Here is a 21,566-nt window from a genome sequence, read left to right as displayed (position 1 = left end):
TCCAGATTGTCACCCATATTTAAAAAAACCCATATTGCTTTACAAATGGCTCAGCAGAACTATGGAGACCAGAATAGGAGATAGAGGGTGTGTGTGTGTTTGTGTGTGCGTGTCTCATTTCGAAGGACAAACCGTGGAGAACATTTGCAATTTTTTTCAGCGTCGTTTTGTTTCTCGTCCTGGGTAGGTTTTCAGAGCTCTTGGAATCTAATAAAAGAGGCAGCTTTGCGGTTAAGGCAACAGGCTAAAAAAATCAGGAGACCGTGAGTTCTAGTATTGCCTTAGGCATAAAAGGTGGCTGGGTGATTCTGGACCAATCACCAAGCGATTGGGAATTCTAGTCCCACCTTAGGCGTGAAAGCCGGCTGGGTGAATTGGGGAATTCAATTTTTTTAACAACCGGTTCTGTGGGCGTGGCTTAGTTGGTGGACGTGGCTTGGTGGTCATGTGACTGGGTGGACGTGGCTTGGTGATCATGTTATTGACTGGGTGTGGCCAACTCAACATTACTCACATCGAGACACGCATCTCCTCGCCTGGCCTCTCATGACTGTGGGGATGTTGCAACAGTCGTAAGTGTGAAAAATGATCATAAGTCACTTTTTTCAGTGCCATTGTAACTTTGAATGGTCACTCCACACAAGCAAAGTACCAGCAAAGGACTGTTCTGTATTAACCTGTTCTGTATTAAAAAAAAACTCCAGAGACCTTCCTGAGACAGGAAATCTAGTCCTGCCAAGAATGTAATACGGATTAGCAGAGAGGCAGTTTCTGTAAGCAACCCCAGAATGTTTCCTTCCTGCCTTCCTTACAGGATTAGCCCTGTAATTTCTTCTAACAACTGGTTCTCCGAACTGCTTAGAATGTTAACAACCAGTTCTAGCAAATAGGTGCGAACGTGTAGAATCCCACCCCTGCTTTGGGCCAATCACCAGGAGACTGGGAGTTCTAGTCCCACCTTAGACACGAAAGCCTGTTTGTTAATTTTGTCTCCCTGAAGTTGCACAGAATCTGGGTCTCTTGAAAAGTTCCTTTATAAGTAACTAGCTTGATACCCGTGCTTCGTTACAAAACTATGTGGTCAGGCTTAGTTTTGGGGAAGGAAAATAAGGGGAAAGAAATTCTACCTCTGCCTACCAGCATCCATCAACATTCATCTTGCTAGCGTCCTGTCAGTGTGTCAGAGAGTTGAGGGCTATTTGTAAACTCAAACATGGAAATTGAAACAGTATTTGCTGTGTGAGCAAGGAGGAGACAGCAAGGAGCCTGGGCATGGCTTAGCTCAACCGTTCTGTACTAAAGCTGCTTGGTGCTGTGAAACTAAAACTGAAACTGAAACTCTTCTCCTCTGCTTGTGTTTTGTCTTTGGAACAGATTTCTTTTCAGGTGGGGAGGGGTAGTAGAGCTCCTTAGCATCAGAGCATGTTAATTATTATATAAGAAATACTAATGCTCTGATGGTCATTTCAAAAAATCCTTTCTTAGTGAGCACCTAGAAGCCAAGAGGAACATATGTGCCAAATTTCAAGTTTGTAAGCTTTACAGTTCTGGAGATTTTGTGATGAAATGTGAGTGGTATTTCGTTTTTAGAGAGAGAGAGAGAGAAATATCCTATAATTTCAAGACTGAGTTGAAACCAACCAAGAGAAAAAGGGAAACTTCCTATTCCCTCTCCCTATAAAGTCTCATTTTTATTTTTTGAAAGACAAAGAAAGTCAAAGAGAATTCAAGTATATTCTTCACATAACAACTCTGCCCTTCCCCCCGACATGTTGCAGGTTTCTTAGCTGGGACCATTTCTGTATTGGGTGCCGTTTTTATAACAATTTCTCCCAAGGGGGCTCGAAGGCTAAGAACATTCTTTTTTGGATGTTCTTCTTAGCTGAAAGCCAAATCTGGACACGACAAATTGGGCTGTCATCCAAACTGTCAAAATCCAAAGTGAATCCTGTAATCAGCATGCTTTCCTAATTTGAACGAAATGTGTTAGTTCAATGCATAATTATTAAGACTGCTGTATATCATAGTAAGTGACAGCTTCAAGCCAATGTAGAAAAAGGTAAGTTAAATTGGCTCATACTTAGAACATAGAGTGTAGAACAATAGGATTATATGGGAGAATAGAAGAGAAGAGAGAATAGAACAGAACAGAACTAGAACACAACAGAACAGGACAGAATACAATTGAATAGAGTAGAATAAAAGGGAATAGAACAGAAGAGAACTAGAACACAACAGAACAGGACAGAATACAATCGAATAGAGTAGAATAAAATGGAATAGAACAGAACAGAAATAGAACACAACAGAACAGGACAGAATACAATTGAATAGAGCAGAATAAAATGAAATAGAACAGAACAGAACTAGAACACAACAGAACAGGACAGAATACAATCGAATAGAGTAGAATAAAATGGAATAGAACAGAACAGAACTAGAACACAACAGAACAGGACAGAATACAATCGAATAGAGTAGAATAAAATGGAATAGAACAGAACAGAAATAGAAGACAACAGAACAGGACAGAATACAATCGAACAGAGTAGAATAAAATGGAATAGAACAGAACAGAAATAGAACACAACAGAACAGGACAGAATACAATCAAATAGAGTAGAATAAAATGGAATAGAACAGAACAGAAATAGAACACAACAGAACAGGACAGAATACAATCGAATAGAGTAGAATAAAATGGAATAGAACAGAACAGAAATAGAACACAACAGAACAGGACAGAATACAATCGAATAGAGTAGAATAAAATGGAATAGAACAGAACAGAAATAGAAGACAACAGAACAGGACAGAATACAATCGAATAGAGTAGAATAAAATGGAATAGAACAGAACAGAACTAGAACACAACAGAACAGGACAGAATACAATCGAATAGAGTAGAATAATATGGAATAGAACAGAACAGAAATAGAACACAACAGAACAGGACAGAATACAATCGAATAGAGTAGAATAAAATGGAATAGAACAGAACAGAAATAGAACACAATCGAACAGAACAGAATAGCAGAGTTGGAATGGACCTTGGAAGTCTTCTAGTCCTCCCTTCTCGGGCAGGAAATCCTATGCCATTCCAGATAAATGGTTGCCCAATCTGTTTTTAAAAACTTCCAGTGATGGAGCAAGTGCGGTTGCAAGTCGTTCCACCAATTAATTGTTCTCTCTCTTGGGAATTTTCTCCTTAGTTCTAAGGTTGCTTCTCTCCTTGATTAGTTTCCATCCATTGCTTCTTGTCCTGCCCTCAGGGGCTCTGGATAATAGATCCACCCCCTCTTCTTTCTGTCAGCCACCCAAGTACTGGAAGACTGCTATCGTATCATCCCTAAATCCTTCTAGTCCATTAGACTAGACATACCTAGTTCCCTCAATCCTTCATCATATGGTTCGCCCCCCTTATCATCTTTGTTGCTGTTCTCTGCACTCTTCTTCGGGTTTCAACAACATGTTTGTGTCCTGGTGACCAGAACTGGACAAGTGTGGCCTCGCACGTTCCTGTAAATATCATCTCAAGTGAATTTGAAAGGCTGATTGTAGCCTTTTCATTATTTGCTGCAATTTAATATTTCAGGCAATGTTATGCTATCAGTCAAGTCAAAAGCTTTCTCTGTAAGTTCCTAGCAGAAAGACATGAATTTCAATTGTCTTGGCAAATGTTTCTATTTTTGCTTAGAAAACTACTTCGGCCTACCCATGTAGTCACCAAGAGTGGAGTTCAGCTGGAGGGCTAGTTTACTTTTATTAATTGTCACATGCGGTCTCACAATAAGAGCGTGTTCTCACCATGAATCATCACATGAAGAAAACATTTATCAAATGGGTAAATGATAGAAAACTGTCTATTAATTGTAATTACTACAGATGAAGCTAATTCCATACTATGTCATATTGATTGCAGCTGTTGGGTAGGCTGCTGAGTTGGATAGCCCAAACAAACATTTTTGAATTCTGATGTTTCTCAAGTTCCCATCACCATCTCCTACGTTCATTCAGTTACTTGTCTTAAGTAATCACAACAATCTCGAGCTACCTCCATCCTACCTCTTGGAAGGTTACGCACATAACAAGTATTAAGAGAGGTTATGAGTCAGTACAAGTCTGCATCACGCTTGCTGTTTCTTTCAGCTTTGGATTTGATCCCTGTTTCCTTCTCCATTTCTAATCCAACTTTTTATTTTATTTCATTTATTTTTTTTGTCAAGCATGTATTAGATAACAGATATAAGTATACACATGATTATTGATACATGAAATGGGTAAGAATAAAAGGAAACAATAGGACAGGGACGGTAGGCACGTTGGTGCGCTTATGCACGCCCCCTACAGACCTCTTAGGAAAGGGGTGAGGTCAATAGTAGACAGTCTAAGGTTAAAGTTTTTGGGGTTTGGGGAAGAAACCACAGAGTCAGGTAGAGTATTCCAGACATTGACCACTCTGTTGCTGAAGTCGTATTTCCTGCAATCAAGTTTGGTGTGGTTTACCTTGAGTTTGTATCTATTTTTTTGCTCATGTATTGTTGTTGAAATTGAAGTAGTCACTGATGGGTAGGACATTGCAAAGGATAATTTTACGTATGACGCTTAGATCAGACCGAAGTTGGCATAGTTGATTCATTTATGTTTGATCTCTACAATGTAATGGTCCTCCTTGGATTGTCGTAGCGCCTGAACCGATATTTCCTTTCTTCTCCCCATTCTGTTTGACTGCTGGCATTGTTGCTCCAAGGATTGATTGCTATGAAGTTGATGAGACAAACTGTGGCTCCAGAGGTGATATTCAGCCAGTTCAGACCAGTTTTGGCATACCAGTAGTGAAAAATTTGACCAGTTTGGAGAACTGGCAAATACCACCTCTGCCTGGCCCTGCCTACCCACCCCCGCCATTTCCTGTCCCATGTTCCCTTGTTTTTTTTTACCTCAGCTGACTTGCGAGGCAGAGCGGATTACCGCACATCAGCTGAGGTAAAAACAGCTCACCTCATCGAGGGTGGTCTTTGAGTGCTTGCGTGCGCATAGAAGCACGCTCTCGTAGAACCGGTAGCACGCAATTTGGAATCCTACCACTGTGCAGCCCGTAGCCCTCTTATGTATTGTTCTGCGGATTCTTCCGCAGGGGAGTAACTGGAATGTATGGGGAGCTGGGAGGGAGTTGAGGAATTCAAGAGCACCATCTGTGGCCTAAGAGAATTCCTACACCTCAAGGTTGAATGCTGGGAAACTTCCAAAAAGTGCAGACTCTATATCATTGATAAACAATGGACAGTGGGTGGCCCCAGCTGTGGGCTTCAAATTTTTTAGCAACTGGTTCTCTGCCTGATTGCTGGGTGGGCGTATCCATGGTGGGCGTGGCCTACTCGGCCTCCTGCACCAGGGGGCGTTTTCCCCCTCCCCAGGCTCCAGGAGGCCTTTTTTTGCCCTTCTTGAGCCTCCACGTGGGCCCTACATTTAACTGGGATCCAAAATGGACCATGTGGGGACTCCAGGGCGGGGCCAGCCGGTCACCGGAACTACCAGTTCGGCGAACCAGATGTAAAATTAGCATCCGGTTCACCCAAACTAGTACGAATCGGTAGCAGCCCACCCCTGGGTGGCCTGGGGTAAAAGGAGACTTTTAACCCAAGTTTCTTTTCATGCAAAAAAAAACCCCCAGAACTGGTTTTGCTTCTTCTGTAGCCATGTGAAACTATCAGTGAAGCTATACTCTTAGAAAAACAATGCCCTGGGATTGTTTTTTGTTTTTTTTGCTGAGCGTGCCAATGGGACAATTAACATCTAACTTCCAGATGGAACAACCAGGAGGTCTGATTCTAATTCCCTCGAAGTCTTTACTACAAACGCTTGTGTTAGTTAAGAGGTTTTGGCTCTCGTTGCTTAGGATGTAATCGAAACTAGGAGGTGTAGCAGCTCGGATGTGCCTGTTTTCTGAAAGACTGGCATTCTGCTGATGGTTGTTCCGTCGCTCCTATGCCTTTTGAACTGGGTGCAGTGGTGGGATTCAACTGGTGTGACAACTGGTTCGGTGAGCACGCACAGCGTTTGACAACAACTCTAAAACATACCTTCTGCTGCAGCCCCGGTGAGTAAAACAGCTGATGCGGGGCAGTCCGCTGTGCTGTGCGAATCAGCTGGGTTGAAAAACAAGGAAATAAAGGACAGACTACGGTGGGGCTGTAGGGCAGGGACCACTAATCACCAAAGCTACTGGTTTAGCTGAACCGGTTCGTACCGGCTGAAACCCACCCCTGGCTGTGTGAGAAAATCCACATACCATCATAATCAGGAAAATGACAGTATCTTGTCTCCTGCTTGGGTATTTTGGGGTGTGTGTGATACAACTAACAGCTTGACCCTATAACAGAGGCACAGAAATAAGTCCCTATTGCTGTTAGCTCTATTCTTCTCTATAAAAACACACGTAAAGCTTTTTCAGTTCCAAAATATCATGAAGAGGCAGACAGTCTTGTGTTCACTGAAGAGTAGCTGTGTTCAGGCGGTTCTTTTCAAGTGTTCCAACAGAAGAGTTTTTTAAGAAGGGTGTCATGCCCTTGTCAAGAGTCTGAATCTGAGGAGGAAGACGAACAGCTGACAGGGAGTGGGAGTGTGGCTCCGTTGGCTGTGGTGAAGGCTGGGGAAGGGCAAAGTCCGGCTGGGCAGAGCAGGGGAGAGATAGAACAAGGGAGAGATAGAACAAGGGAGAGGGAGTTCAGAGGAAGACCCAGGCCCATCCCCTCTTCATCCTAGGACATGGAGGAAGGAACAGAGAAGAGAGCAACGTGGGTTGTGTGGCTTACGGGGGAGGAAAGGGCCCTGATTCCCTTCATTTGCCACACCTGGGAATGAAAGTTTAAAAGAACTGAATGCTGACTGCGGCAGCTGCTGGGAGCAAACGTGACTTTATCCTGTGTTGTCTTTGCTTATCTGTGTTCCTGACGTCTTCCCAGCTGTGTAGACTTATTGCCGTGCCTTCATTCATGTCTGGAATTCTTGCTCCTGCCCTGCTGAACTAATTACCTCAGTTTGGCTTGGTTGGATTTATAGTTACAGTTTGTGTTGACCATGTTTTGGACTTGGTTCTCTGCAGCCAAAGGCTGTTCCTGGGAGAGTTTTTCTCCAGCCAGAAGGTAACCAGGACATTGGGGGCAAAGTTGGAGCTAATAAAGGGACTCTTATTGATTATCTGACTGTGTTGCCTTTGTGCCATGCTCCGGGTCATCACAAAGGTATTGGACAGCCATTTGCCTGAAAAAATGTAGGGTCCCCTGCTTGAGCAGGACTAGAAGACCTCCAAAGGGCCCTTCCAACTCTGTTATTCTGTAAGTATTACCAAGAGCTTCTCTGGATGGGGCCATGTTCCCTAAATAGACTGGAAGGTTCTGGTGGGGTTCTCAATTGTTATTTCTTATTGGTCATAAAATAAAATATCAGAGTAATAGGGACCTTGTGGGGTCTTCTAATCCAACCTCAAACTCAAGCAGGAAACCCTATACTGCACCATAGAAAGCATTTTAACATACTGCACCTCTGTATGGTTTGCCAATTGCACAATGGCAAATAGGAAAGCACTCCAGAGGGTTAATGTCATTGCCCAAAAGATCATGGGCTGTCCTGTCCCCTCTTTGGAAGAGCTTTAGAGCTCCCGCTGCCTTAAGAAAGTTCAAAACATTCTCAAAGATTCATCTCATCCTGGGCACCCTTTTTTTTGAACTATTACCATCTGGCAGACGGTACAGGATAATAAAAACAAGGACAAATCGGCTGAGAAACAGCTTCTATCCCAGGGCAGTAGCTCTTTTGAATTCCACTGTATAGTGCAGTGTTGGTGCGGTGTTGGGGTTTTTTGGTTCAATGTGTGGAATGTGAAGGAGTGTTTGATTGTGTTTATTTTCATGGTCATGATGTGCACTGAAGTTGGTGTTTGATTTCGTTGTACGAGGTGCAATGACCATAAAGTAAAGTAAACTAAACTGAACTATACCACTTCAGACAAATGGTTGTCCACTCTCTCCTTAAGAACCTTCCACCTTTTCTTGAAAACCTTCAGTGTTTGAGCACCCACATCCACAACTTCTGGAGGCAGGTTGTTCCACTGGTTAATCGTTCTCACTGTCAGGAAATTTCTCCTGAAGTTCTAAAGTTGCTTCTCTCCTTGATTAGTTTCCATCCATTGCTTCTTGTCCTGCCTTTTGGTCCTTTGAAGAATAGGTTGACTCCCTCTTCTTTGTGGCAGCCCCTCCAACCCTGGAATACTGCTATCATGTCACCCCTAGTCAAGGGCGGGATTCTGCTGGTTCGAACCAGTTCCAGATGATCCCTAGCTCCAAAGATCAGCTGGAAGCGAACTGGTTCGCTCCGACAATCGTGTGGGCCTGCCCAGCCCTGTGATGTACTGACCTTAGTCATCCCAGCTTAACACCTCGGAAGAGAGGATTGCCGCTCCTCGGCTCTGTTACTCCCCCAAAGTAGCATAGCAGGTAAGGATTTCTGCAATGCTCTTCACCGCGCGCAAAGCAGTGCTTGGGTTCAGCCCGTCTGCACCGCTTCAGGAGAACCAGTTGTTAACATTCTGAGCTGTTTGGTGAACTGGTTGTTGGAAGAAATCATTAGGGCAGAGAACCGGTTGTTCAGTTATTTCAATGCCACCACTGGCGCAAAGTGTGCAATCACCGAACATGATTGCTATGCCGCCAGCATCTCCATCCCTGCCCCAAGTCCTTCTTTTCATTTCATTCCATTCCATTCCATCCCTTCCATTTTATTGCAAAGCGCATCCTGTTGGCTTCCCTTCATTTTCCAAACTCGTGCCTTTTCCACTCGGAAACATAACTTAATCCTTAGGAGAGTGAGAGTCAAGGAAAGCTAAAACTGGAAAACATGAGGAAAAAAAAATCAATATTGCACTCTTTTTAAAGGTTGCACGTATATAGCAAGAGAGGGCCATTTGACCTTGGCGTTGTTGTTTTTTTCTTTCAAAGTCATGCTGTGCCCTGTCAGAGTATATTTATGAACTAGAATAGAACATGGTTAACATAGTCAGCCAATGAACAGGCATAGCAACTAAGTCAGCCAATGAATAGGCATAGCAACTAAGTCAGCCAATGAGGACTGTTTGGAAACTGAAACTAGAAGTAGCCTAGGTATGGCTCTTTGTTAAGCTCTGCAGCTCTGAAGCTATGTTGAGCTCTGAGTCTGTCTATTGAAAATAAAACTGCTTCTGTCCTCTGCTGTGTCTTGTTTGCCTGCTGAACTAAAGTGAACTCATGTCTGTTTTTGAACTGCTGAATTGCTACTAAAGTTACTTGCAACATGTTTCTGTCTGAGTTTGCTCCATGTTGGAGAAATCTACAACTGGTTTGTAAAATCTACTTATTATGTTTATAAAGATGTTAAATGAAGCATCGGCCATCTGGGTTTGTTTTTCTGGCACTGAACTAATGCTGCAAAACTCTGAATAGGCCCTTAGCTGCGTATTGATGTTTATATTATCAAGAAGAACCTCTCTCTGTACTACTAAATGATTTTTCCTTGCCTGTTTCACATCCCTGCTAAAAGCAATGGAACAGCTAAGTCCATCAGCCTCCACTAGCAGGTAGTCCTCAACTTACAACAGTTTGTTTAGTGACCATTCAAAGTTACAATGGCACTGAAAAAAGGGGACTTATGACCGTTTTTCACACTTAGGATGGTTGCAGCCTTCGGACAAGCAAAGTCAACGGGGAAGCCAGATTCACTTAACAAACGTGTCACTAACTTAACAACTGCAATGATTCACTTAGCAAGTGGGGCAAGAACGATTGTAAAATCTGGCAAACTTCACCATCATAAGGACCCCTAGGAAGAGCTGTTGTAACTACAAATAGTTCCAAGTCGAAAACTACCTATTTAAAAAAATCTCCCTTTTTACGATCCTGTAATACCTTAATTCAGGGTAGAGTCGTGGTGACTGGATGGAGCTGAGCATTTACTGGCCAGATGCCCTTCCTGACACCTATGCAGAGTTCACAGCAGATAGTTTCTCTTTGCACTCTGAGAAACATCTGCCTCTGCCGAGGATTGAACTCTCAACCTTCCAAGTGAGAGGCGAGTATCTTCATCCCTAGGCCACCACGCCTCTCAATCAGTCGAGGACGACCTATAAGGTGTTTGAAAATGAAATGGTTGTTAAAGCACATCCTTGGACATGATAACCATGTGACAAGGCCATGTGAATTTAGTGAAACAGACATTGTCACGCCCTTGGCAGAGCCTGAATTTTCAGAGGATGACGAGCTGGAGATGGAGCCGATGGAGATCGAGGGGGCAGCTTTGTTGGCTTCGGAGGAATGTGGGGAGGAACAGGCCCAGTCAGCCCAGGACCCTTCAGGATTGGGACGGCTTGTTATCAGGGAGGAATGGGGGCAGGATGATCACGGCAAGCATTGGACATGAGGAGCAACAGAGCTCAGACGATGAGCGAGGATTGCCCCCTCCTGATCCCTGAGCACAGAGAGTAGAGAGAAGGCGGGAACAGCACAGGCTGACCCGACGACTTGGAAGGAGAGCACCCCCTCTTCAGAAGGCACACCTGGGGAATGAGCTTCAAGGAGACGCTGTGGGGAGGGGCATTTGTTGGGAACAAACGCTGAATTGGTAGAGTTTGGGGTGCCAGTACAAGCATTTGGAGTTTTGAGGACAGCTTGCTTCTTCCTGATTTGGTGGACTTATTGTGTGTTCCTTGTTGCGTGGACTCTTTTCCCTGTTCCCCTGTTCCTTTGTTTTGCTGGACTGGGCTCAGCCAAAGGCTGCCAAGAGTGTTTGTGTGTGTGTGTGTGTGTGTGTGTGCTTCCTTGCTCTGGGACTTGCCAAGAACATGGGAGCATTTGAGGGGACATTTGGACCATTAAAAAGAAACTTGAACTCTCAGCTGGCTGTGTGACCTTCGAGCCTTGTCCCGGGTCATCATAGACGTATTATTCCGCTCTAGTTTATGAGAAAGTTCTGCTCCGAGTAGAAAGTGGTGATGATCTGATGCTACTCATTCCCCGAGACCTAGCTTTTGATCCTACTCCTCTCTCTGTGCTCAGAAGCCTAAATTTAGACGCTGACTCCCACGGCTGTGTGCACAGAACGTCTCTGTTATTTATTAAAGGGATAAGCTAAAACACAAGCCTGGGTTCCATATACAGAAGTAAAATGATCTAGCGAAGACACCAGCAGCGGAGAACTGGAAAGATGATCAGACAAAGCCATCTCAGGCTTTAGAGACACATAAGGCATGAGATCATCTATTCTGTAGAATGGAAGATCCTGGTTGTGGGGTCTTCATACCATAGAAGAGAGAAGGCGGCCTTCATTTTCTCTTTCCATGGACAGGTAGTCCACAACTGGATTTGTTGTTAAGCTTGTCACTCACTTGTTAAGTGAATTTGCCTTCCCCGTTGATTTTTTTTTCTTGTCAGAAGGTCACAAAAGGTGATCCCATGACCCCGGGACACAGCAATTGTCATAAACGCGAGTCAGTGGCCAAGCGTCTGAATTTTGATCACATGATTTTGGGGGATGCTGCCACAGTTGCAAGTGTGAAAAGCGGTCCTAAGTCACTTCTTTCAGTGCTGTTGTGACTTTGTACGGTCACTAAAGGAACTGTTGTAAGTCTAGGACTACCCGTATTAGGTATGTTCATGGAGTTATTTGTAGCAAATAAAGGTGGGGTATGAATTAAATAAATAAATATCCCCAAACAAAAAGAGAAACAATTCTTTATAGGTCCAAAGATGCTTTTTTCAAGAGGCAACTGGACTTTCTGGTTTTTCTTTGAAGATATCTTGCTTCTCATCCAAGAAGCTTCTTCAGCTCTAACTGGATGGTGGGGAATGGAAGGATTTATATTCGTTGCAGACAGCTGGTCATTTGCATTCTTTTAGAGAGTTGTTGAGGCCACTTGGAGGTTTGTCTGCACCCTCAGGGTTTGCAACTCAGTCCTTTCAACAATTCCAAGAAGGCTCCACGCCCATTTACACTACTCAGGTGACCCTGAGGACACAGACAAATCTCCAAGTGGCCTCAACGACTCTACAAGAATGCAAATGAACAGCTTTCTGCAAGGAGTATAAATCCTTCCATTCCCCACCATCCAGTCAGAGCTGAAGAAGCTTCTTGGATGAGAAGCAGAACATCTTCAAAGGAAAAACAGAAAGGCCAGTTGCCTCTAGAAAAAATCACTTTTGAGCCATCATAACCTGGATGACTGAGAATCTCCATAGAAATTCTTTACAGAATTCATTTTTTAAAAACGGAGTCCAATCATGTAGTTCCTTCCCTCAGGATCTGCCATGGTTCATTTACCTCCAGGCAGTCTTCTTTTTCTGCTGACAGGTGCCTGCAGCTTACCTGAGGCAGCTCTGGCTCACCTGAGGTTTTCATACATGAAGCAGATCTAGAAAATTCTCTTGTGCCGCCTCTGAAAACCACATAAAAGCACACCCCATTCTCACACAGTTTTGGGGGGGAGGAGCGCGATCCGGACACAGTGTGAGAGCACAGCCCTCTCGCATGACTTCTAGAGAAACCACAAACTGTGTGAGAGCACACCCCAAACCGACACCGTTTCCTCAGCTTCCAAAAATCGTGTGAGAAGAGGATGCTCTTTTGAGAGTAGTTGTTGTCAGCCGTCAGTGGATGTTGGCATTGTGGCGTGTCAACTTTGACACGTGTGTCCTAGGCTCGCCGTCCCTGTACGCGGTGGTATAAATTTTAATAGGCCAGAGGAAGAAGGCTTTTGAAAAATGACATGCTGCCATTTGGAAATTCTGAGGAAAAAAAGGATTCTCGGATACTTTGGCAATGTAGCTTAGAACATTACTGGTAATGCTCAACTTACAATCGTTCATTTAGTGGCTGTTCGAAGTTACAATAGCACTGAAAAGAGCGACTTATGACCATTTGTCGCACTGACGACCATTGTAGCATCCCCATGGTCACGTGATTTACAGTCAGAGGCCACTAATTCACTTTTATGATGGTTGAAGTGTCCCGTAGTCACATGATCATCCCCTTTTGCAACCTTTGCAACAAGCAAAGTCAACAAAGTCAACACTTCACAACCGTGTGACTAATTTAACCACTGCAGTCAGGGGTTGGGATTCTACCAGTTTGGACGGATTTGGGTGAACCAGTAGTTCTAGTGAGCGTTTGGCCCCGCTCACACACACACACACACACACACACACACGGGTCTTTCCTGTGCTTTATTTCCTGGTTTTTTTTAGCACAGCTGATTCGCACGGCAGAGCCGTTTTGCCACGCCTCAGCCGTTTCAGTCACCAGGGCTGCAGTAGGAGAGTAATTCAGTTTAAAACGGGCTTTTTTAAAATGCAGAGCATGCGCACGAAGCACGCACTCACCGAACCGGTTGTTATACCGGTTGAATCGCACCACTGACTGCAGTGATTCACTTAACAAACATGGCAAGAAATATCATAAAATGGGGCAAAACTCACTTAACAAATGTCTCATTTAACAACATGAATTTGGGGCTCGGTTTTGGTCATATGGAATAGAATAGACTTCTTTATTGGCCAAGTGTGGTTGGACACATAAGGAATTTGTCTTGGTGCAGATGCTCTCAGTGTACATAAAAAAGAAAAGAGACATTCATCAAGAGTCAAGAATCATCAGGTACAACACTTAATAATAGTCAGAGGGTACAATAAGCAATCAAATCATACTAGGAAACAGTCTATATAGATTGTAAGGATACAAGCGACAAGGTTACAATCATACAGTCACAAGTGGGAGAGGATGGGTGATAAGGAGTGAGAAGATTGATAGTAATAGTAATGCAGACTTTGTAAATAGTTGGCCAGTGTGGAGGGAATTATTTGTTTAGCAGAGTGATGGCGTTTGGGGAAAAACTGTCCTTGTATCTAGTTGTTCTGGTGTGCAGTGCTCTATAGCATCATTTTGAGGGTAGGAGTTGAGACAGTTTATGTCCGGGATGTGAGCACTCCCTGTGTAACAGAGATACGAGTTTCTGTTTTGGGGAGGGATGGGGGTGACAATTACACAAGTCAATATTTCCAGCTAATGTATAAAAATAGCTGCCTGTTATTTTGCAGCAGCAATTCATCCTGGGATTAGTGCCAAGAGGAGCAGCAAATATTAGTTAGGTTTTAAGAAGAGAAGGAAAAGGAAATGCATATAGGGAAATAATACTGTTCATTACAATATAGAACTATGATGTGATACTTTATTTTATTTTTGTTTGTCAAACATGTACAAGATAACAAGTATAGATATGAACATAAACAAGAACAAAGGAAGTAAATACAGATAAATGGGGAAGTAAGACAGGGACGATAGGCACGCTGGTGCACTTATGCACGCCCCCTTTAAGGACCTCTTAGGAATGGGGTGAGATCCAGGGTAGACAGTTTGAGGTTGACATTTTGGGAGTTTGAGGCTATAACTACAGAGTCAGGTAGTGAGATTTATTTATTTATTTATTTGTCAATCGCTTACAAGATAATAGGTATTAAGTATAAAGTACATAAGTAAGAATACAGGAAATAGGTATGAATAAATGGGGACAATAGGACACAAACGAGAGGCACGATGGTGCGCTTATGCACTCCCCTTGCAGACCTCTTAGGAATGGGGTGAGGACAATATAGTGGATAGTTCCAAGCATGGACTGCTCTGTTGCTGAAGTTGTATTTTCTGCAATCGAGTTTGTTTCTGTTTTCCTTGAGTTTGTATTGCTTGTTTGCCCGTGTGTTATTGTGGTTGGAGCTGAAGAAGTCGTTGACAGGTAAGGCGTTGTAACAGACAATTTTGGGTACTATGCTTAGATCGGACTGCAGGCGGAGCAGGTTGTCCAGGCCCAAAATTTCGACCTTGGAGACATAGGGAATTCTATTGTGAGTGGAGGAGTGGAGATTTTGTTACTGTCCGATATACAACTGTGGGTTCCAGGCGGTGATAAGATCTCATGTTAGCCCTGTATAGTTAATAGCTAAGTAAGAACTACAGGTAGTCCTGGAGTTACAAGCAGAGTTCAGCTCAAAATTTCTGGAACTAAGTGAGACATTTGTTAAGTGAATTTTGCTTTGAATTTTGGTATAGGGCAGTGGTGGCTAACCTTTTTTGGCTCCCGTGCCAATAATTGCACACCCAGAAGGCAATGCGTGCTAGCCCCCACACACCCTGCGCAATGCGTGCGTGACCACCACCCCTCGTGCACCACACATCTCTGCATGTGTGTGCGTGATCCCCTTGTGCACCGCACGTCTCTCCGCATGTGCGTGAGACATCGCCATGTGTGCTGTGCATCTCTGCGCATGCACGTCTGTCTCCCACGCACCCCGCACCCTTTGTGCATGCACGCCAGACACCCGACAGTCAGCTGTCAGACAGCAACGCATGCATGCATGTGCAGTGGGGCTCTTCTGGGTGACCTCTCACATGCTGGGGGAAATGGCTCTGCGTGCCACTTCAAAGTTACAATGGCACTGAAAAAAATGACTTATGACCCTCTTTCACACTTACGACTGTTGCAGGATCCCCACAGTCACGAGAGGCCTGGCGAGGAGATGTGTGCCTCGATGTGAGTGATGTTGAGTTGGCCACACCCAGCCAGTCACATGACCACCAAGCCACGCCCACCAACTAAGCCATGCCCACAGAACCAGTTGTTAAAAAAATTGAATCCCACCCCTGGTCAGAACCTGCTGAATTCTACCTCTGGCTCAGGTGCCTTCTGGCTGAGGCAGTGGGGTGTCAATTACAGGTAGACTTACAAGAGTTTGTTTAGTGACCATTCAAAGTTACAACGGCACTGACAATAGTGACATGACCATGGTTCACATTTATGACCATCGCCGCATCCCCGGGGTCACATGATTTACATTCGAATGCTTGACAACTGGATTGTAGTTACGAAAGGTTGCAGGGCCCTGGGGTCATATTTTGCAATCTTCTGTCAAACAAAGTCAATGGGGAAGCCAGATTCACTTAACGACCGTGTGACTAATTTGGGAACGGCAGGGATTCACTTAAGAAAGTTGTAAAATGGGGCAAAACCCACTTAACACATTTCTCACTTAGCAACATGAATTCTGAGCTTTGTTGTGATCTTAAACCAAGGATTACCTGTCTATTATAGAAAGAACAGAATAACGGAGTTGGAAGGGACCTTGGAGGTCTTCTAGTCCAACCCCTTGCTTGGGCAAGAAACCAAATATTATTTCAGATAAACGGTTGTCCAATCTCTTCTTAAAAACTCCCAGTGTTGCAACATCCACAGCTTCTGGAGACAAGTTCTTCGAAATAAATAGGTTCCAAAATAAATAAATATCTCATCCAAAGGGAATTTTGATATAAAACCATTGGTCTTGACCTCAGCAAATTAGTGTTTGTTTATCTGGCTATATTTTTATTCCTCGATATGCATTGCCTTCCCTCCGCCTGTTTACGCCATCAGATATCCAGCAAAACCTGCCATCTGTTAATGATTTGCACTGATTCCTGATTTATGGGGCTGTTCTTGGATGCTCTTGGGAGCATAAATCAATTTGATTTATGTACTGCAGCATATTGATCTGCTGACATCCTCTGCATGTGTCATAGCTGCCTAAGAACACAACATTGTGAACCTAACTAGACAAGTAAGACTTTGCAAATCAATTCATGCGTTTAGACATATTCCGAATTTATATATTCTCCATTGGATTACGGTACTTATTTCTCCTATGGTATTTATTCATGCATGGGTTAATCCCTTTCATTTATTTGTAAATGTTGTGAATGTTCGCATATTTGGCTTCTACCAATAAAAAAGTGTGAGACCATTATACCACCTTCAATACCTGGAGAGGTGTCCTTGGCACTGCTATCATAAAATTCACATTTCAGATGTTGTATATAATAAACGATTTGTATTATTACACCAAGAAGAACTAGAGATGTACCAATAAGGGAGAACATTTGTGGCTCAGGATTGAAAGGACGAATCCTTGATGCTCTCTGAGCTTGGTTGTTTTCCTGAAGACGTTTTCATGACCCAACTAGGTATCATCATCAGGGCAAGGGGAGGGTTTGTCTCTGTGTGTGTACAGTAGTTTGACCCATCAGTACTGGTGGGAGTGTTCTTGGTAGCTCCTTGATAAGGTTCCCTTCGTAGCACTGATGAGGTTACCTAGTTTGGGCTGCTAGAAGCTTATAGGGGTTCAGGAGAGCCCCTAGCTAAGATTCTGTGCAGTTTGGAGAACCCCCAAATCCTACCCTGTCCCACCCAGGAGTCCATATATGGTCCGTTTGGGATGCAGGTAAGTGCAGGGCACGTGTGGAGATTCAGGGAGAGTGAAAAACGGGCCTCCTAGAAATTCAGGAAGGCTGGAAATGGGCCTGTTTCCGGCTTCCAGAGGAAAGCCTCCGGAGCCCATGGAAGCCAAAAATGCTCCCCTTCTGTGGTGCAGGAGGCCGAGTAGGCCACGCCTACCATGGCCACGCCCACCCAGCAACCGAGCAGAGAACCCTTTGCTAAAAATTTTGAAGACCACCCCTGTGGGTAATCCAACGTCTGCAAGAAAACAACCAAGCTCATAGAGCACCAAAATCCTCCCAGAATTGGATATAATGGGATGCAGCTAGCGAGTAGATTTCAGTCAGTTCTCTTCAGTTCTCTTAATTATGGAGAAAATGCTTTGTCTTTCAGAGGTCTCGAAACGGAAAAAGAATGAAATTGCACAGCAATGTAGAATGGCCATCAGAGGTTGGGTTAGATAACCAAGTCTCTGATTTCAAAATTCACAGAATTTTAATAGTACCAAGCAGGGGTGGGATTCAAAATGTTTAACAAGCGGTCCTGTGGGTGTGGCTTAGTTGGTGGGCGTGGCTTAGGTGGTAGGCGTGGCTTGGTGGTCATGTTATTGGCTGGGTGGGTGTGGCCAAGTCAATATCACTCACATTGAGGCACCATCTCCTCCCCTGGCCTCTCATGAGTGTGGGGATGCTGCAACTGTCATAAGTGTGAAAAATGGTCATAAGTCACTTTTTTCATTGCCATTGTAACTTTGAATGGTCACTCCACACAAGCAAAGTACCAGCAAAGGAGCGGATAAAAACTCCAGAGAAGTTCCAGAGATAGGAAGTCCAGTCCTGCCAAGAATGTAATAAGGGTAAATGGAGAGGCAGTTTCTGTAAGCAACACCAGAATGTTTCCTTCCTGCCTTCCTTACAGGATTAGCCCAGTAATTTCTTCTAACAACCGGTTCTCTGAACTGCTTTGAATGTTAACAACTGGTTCTGGAGAATAGGTGCGAACCTGTAGAATGCCACCCCAATACTACATCTAAGTCTTGTGATTTTATAATTCTCCAGGTAGTCCTAGGCTTACAACAGTTCATTTAGTGATCGTTCAATGCTACAATGGCTGAGCCATTTGTTAAGTGAGCTTGGCCCCATTTTATGACCTTTCTTGCCAAGTGAATCATGACTGTCGTTAAGTTAGTCACATAAGGTTGCTAAGTAAATCTGGCTTCCCCGCTGACTCAGTTTGTGACTTAGAAGGTCACCAAAGGGGATCACATCAGCCTGGGACACTGCAACCATCATAAATATGAGTCAGATCCCAAGCCTCTGAATATTGATCACATGACTATGGGGATTCTCCACTGGTCATAAGTGTGAATAATGGTCACAAGTCACTTTTTTCAGTGCCATTGTAACTTTGGTTGGTCACTAAACGAACTGTTGTAAGTCGAGGACTACCTGTACTAGAGCTATAGGTTAAATTACGGAATCGGAAAGCACCCTAGAAGAAAGCAATCGACTTAGATTGGCAATATTTGTTAATTTCAGAAGTGAGAAATTTGCTGTCATTTTATTTCTTCAAGCACAGGTGTTCCGAAACGCCATTAGATCATATAACTCAATCCATATAAAACGATAAATCAATTTATCTTAAAAAGGGCTTTAAATTTGGTTTCTTTGTTTGCTTTACAGAGTACGCTCGATTTGAGGCTAAAATCCATGATCTGCGCGAACAGATGATGAATCACAGCATGAGTTCCGGGTCAGGCTCCCTGCGAACCAATCAAAAGCGTTCTCTCTATGTCAGGTATTATTATTATTTTATTATTTATTTGATTTGTCAATCGCTTACAAGATAATCAGTATTAAGTATAAAATACATGAGTAAGAATACAGGAAATAGCTACGAATAAATGGGGACAATAGGACAGGGACAGGAGGCACAATTGTGCACTTATGCATGCCCCTTACAGACCTCTTAGGAATGGGGTGAGGTCAATAATGGTTAGTTTGAGGTTAAAAGGAGTGGGGGTTTGAGGATGTAGCAGCAGAGTTAGGTAGTGCATTCTAGGCATTGACCACTCTGTGGCTGAAGTCGTACTTTCTGCAATCAAGTTTGAAGCGGTTTACATTGAGTTTGTATCTGTTGTGTGCTCTTGTATTGTTGCAGTTGAAGCTGAAGTAGTCATTGACTGGTAGGACATTGTAGTGGATAATTTTGTGTACGACGCTTAAGTCCAACTGTAGGTGGTACAGTTCAAGGTTGTCCAAGCCCCAAATCTCAAGACTGGTGATATAGGTTATTCTGTTGCGAGCAGAGGAGTGTAGTACTCTTCTTTTCTGGACCCGCTCAATTGTATTCATGTCCGATATGCAGTGTGGATTCCAGACAGATGAGCTGTATTCGAGTATTGGTCTAGCAAAGGTTTTGTATGCCCTAGTTAGCAATTCAATATTTCCAGAGGAGAAGCTTTGTAAGATTAGATTTACAACTCTTCATGCCTTTTTGGCAATGCTGTTACAGTGAGCTCTGGCACTTAGGTCATTGGATATGAGAATTCCAAGGTCCTTGACAGAGTGAGGAACATCAACGAAGTCACATCTGCCTAGTTTGTATTTGGGTGTACTGATTTCTTTTACCAATGTGTAGGCGGATCAAATGCCGCCATTGGACAGCAGTCCATGGTGGGTGGAAACTACATCCAAAATGGCACATAGATTTCTTTTTGAAGTTGAAGAAACGGGGCAGAAAGAAGTGGAAAGGGCTGCGGTTTAAACAGGAAAAATAACTAAATGAACGAAGAATTGTCAACCTTTCCCCTTCTTGAATTATTCTAGGTAGCCCTCGACTTACGTCCCCAGCTGAGCCCAAAATGTCTGTGGCTGAGCGAGACAGCTGTTAAGTGAATGTTGCCCTATTTTATGACCTTTCCTGCCACAGTTGTTAAGTGAATCGATGCTGAACGCAGACGCAGGCCGCCAGGGATGATTCTGTGCCATCCGCACTCCAAACTGAAGTGCAAATGGTTCCCGCAGGTTGCAATTTCTCTGGAAAATTCAGATTTCCAGAAAAATGGCAGACTACGGGAATCACCTGCGCCCCAGCCTGAGACTCAGACAACACAGGCTCACCCCAACAGCCCAAGCGTGTGCCTAGCCATGAGGGACATGGGGTAGAAACCATCTGTCCTGCCCGGGTTGGAGTCTGATTCTGAGGGGCAGATTGAACAGCAGACAGGGAGTGGGAGTGTGGCTCCCATGGTTGCGGAAGAAATGACAGAAGGGCACAATCCAGCTGGGCATTCAGAGGAAGACCCAGGGCCACCCTCTCTTCATCCTAGGGCACGCAGGGAGGAACGGAGAAGGGAGCAATGTGGCTTAAGAGAGAGAAGAAGGCCCTGATCCCTTTCATTAGTTGCAGCTGGGAGAACAGGATATAAGTGGGGCATTTGCATACAGCACCTTGCTGGAAGCAAAGCATGCATTATCTTAGTCGGGCCTTTTTCTGGGTTTTGGCGTCCTCCCAACTGTGGGTGCTGTGTTATCTTGTGGAAGTCTGCAATTTATCATCCTGGCCTGCCGTGTTAATTACTTCAGTGTGGTTTGTGTTGGTTTTTTTTATTTCTAATTATCTTTACCTTGGGCTCGGACTGCATTTCTGCCTTTCATAGACTGTTTTTTGAAGAGTTTGTTATCCAGCCGAGGATAATTGGACATTGGGGCCAAGTTGGAGGCATTGAATTTATTCTACTTTGGAGACTTTGTTATTTTTGTGTCATGCCCCGGGTCATCACACCATCCTGAAGAAAGGACAGCCCCACAACACAATCCCTTCCTGATGCCAAGAAGGCCCCACACTCATTTGCGCCACTCAGGTGACCCTGAGGATACAGATAAACCACCAAGCGGCCTCAGCAACCCTCTAAAAGAATGCAAATGACTGGCTGCCTGCAAGGAGTATCAATCCTTCCATTCCCCCACCATCCAGACCGAGCTGAAGAAGCTTCTTGGATGAGAAGTGAAACGTCTTCAAAGAAACACCAGAAAGTCCAGTTGCCTCTTGGGAAAAAAAAAAAAAAAAACACACCTCTGAGACACAGTCAATGCAGAAAACCAGATTTACTTAGCAACCATTTGATTTCGCTTAACAATTGCAGTGACTCTCTTAAGCATGGCAAAAATTGGTTGTAAAATCAGACACGATTCGCTTGACCATCATTTTCCTTAGCAATGGGAATTCTGGTTCCAGTTGTAGT

The 21,566-nt window shown here is 43.9% G+C and overlaps 1 protein-coding gene across 29 annotated transcripts in view; it reads left to right on the top strand.

The window, feature by feature from the left end:
• The window catches only part of DLG2 (discs large MAGUK scaffold protein 2), a 979,527-nt gene that overhangs the window by 887,930 nt on the left and 70,031 nt on the right, over nucleotides 1-21,566 (top strand). For all 29 annotated transcript variants that reach the window (XR_015744246.1, XM_087936973.1, XM_087936980.1 and 26 more), the window contains one exon: nucleotides 19,003-19,117. Coding sequence is in view for 28 of the 29 variants with exons in the window: in XM_087936973.1 (XP_087793099.1) it covers nucleotides 19,003-19,117 (115 nt within the window). In the remaining variant the exon portion in view is untranslated. The remainder of the gene's footprint in view (nucleotides 1-19,002; nucleotides 19,118-21,566) is intronic.

This window comes from Pseudonaja textilis, chromosome 7 (assembly GCF_049901715.1).
Source record: "Pseudonaja textilis isolate UNSWEBS1 chromosome 7, rPseTex1.2, whole genome shotgun sequence".
Lineage (NCBI taxonomy): Eukaryota > Metazoa > Chordata > Lepidosauria > Squamata > Elapidae > Pseudonaja > Pseudonaja textilis.
Note: the sequence above shows the minus strand (reverse complement) of the source record. Positions and strands in the feature narration are given on the sequence as shown.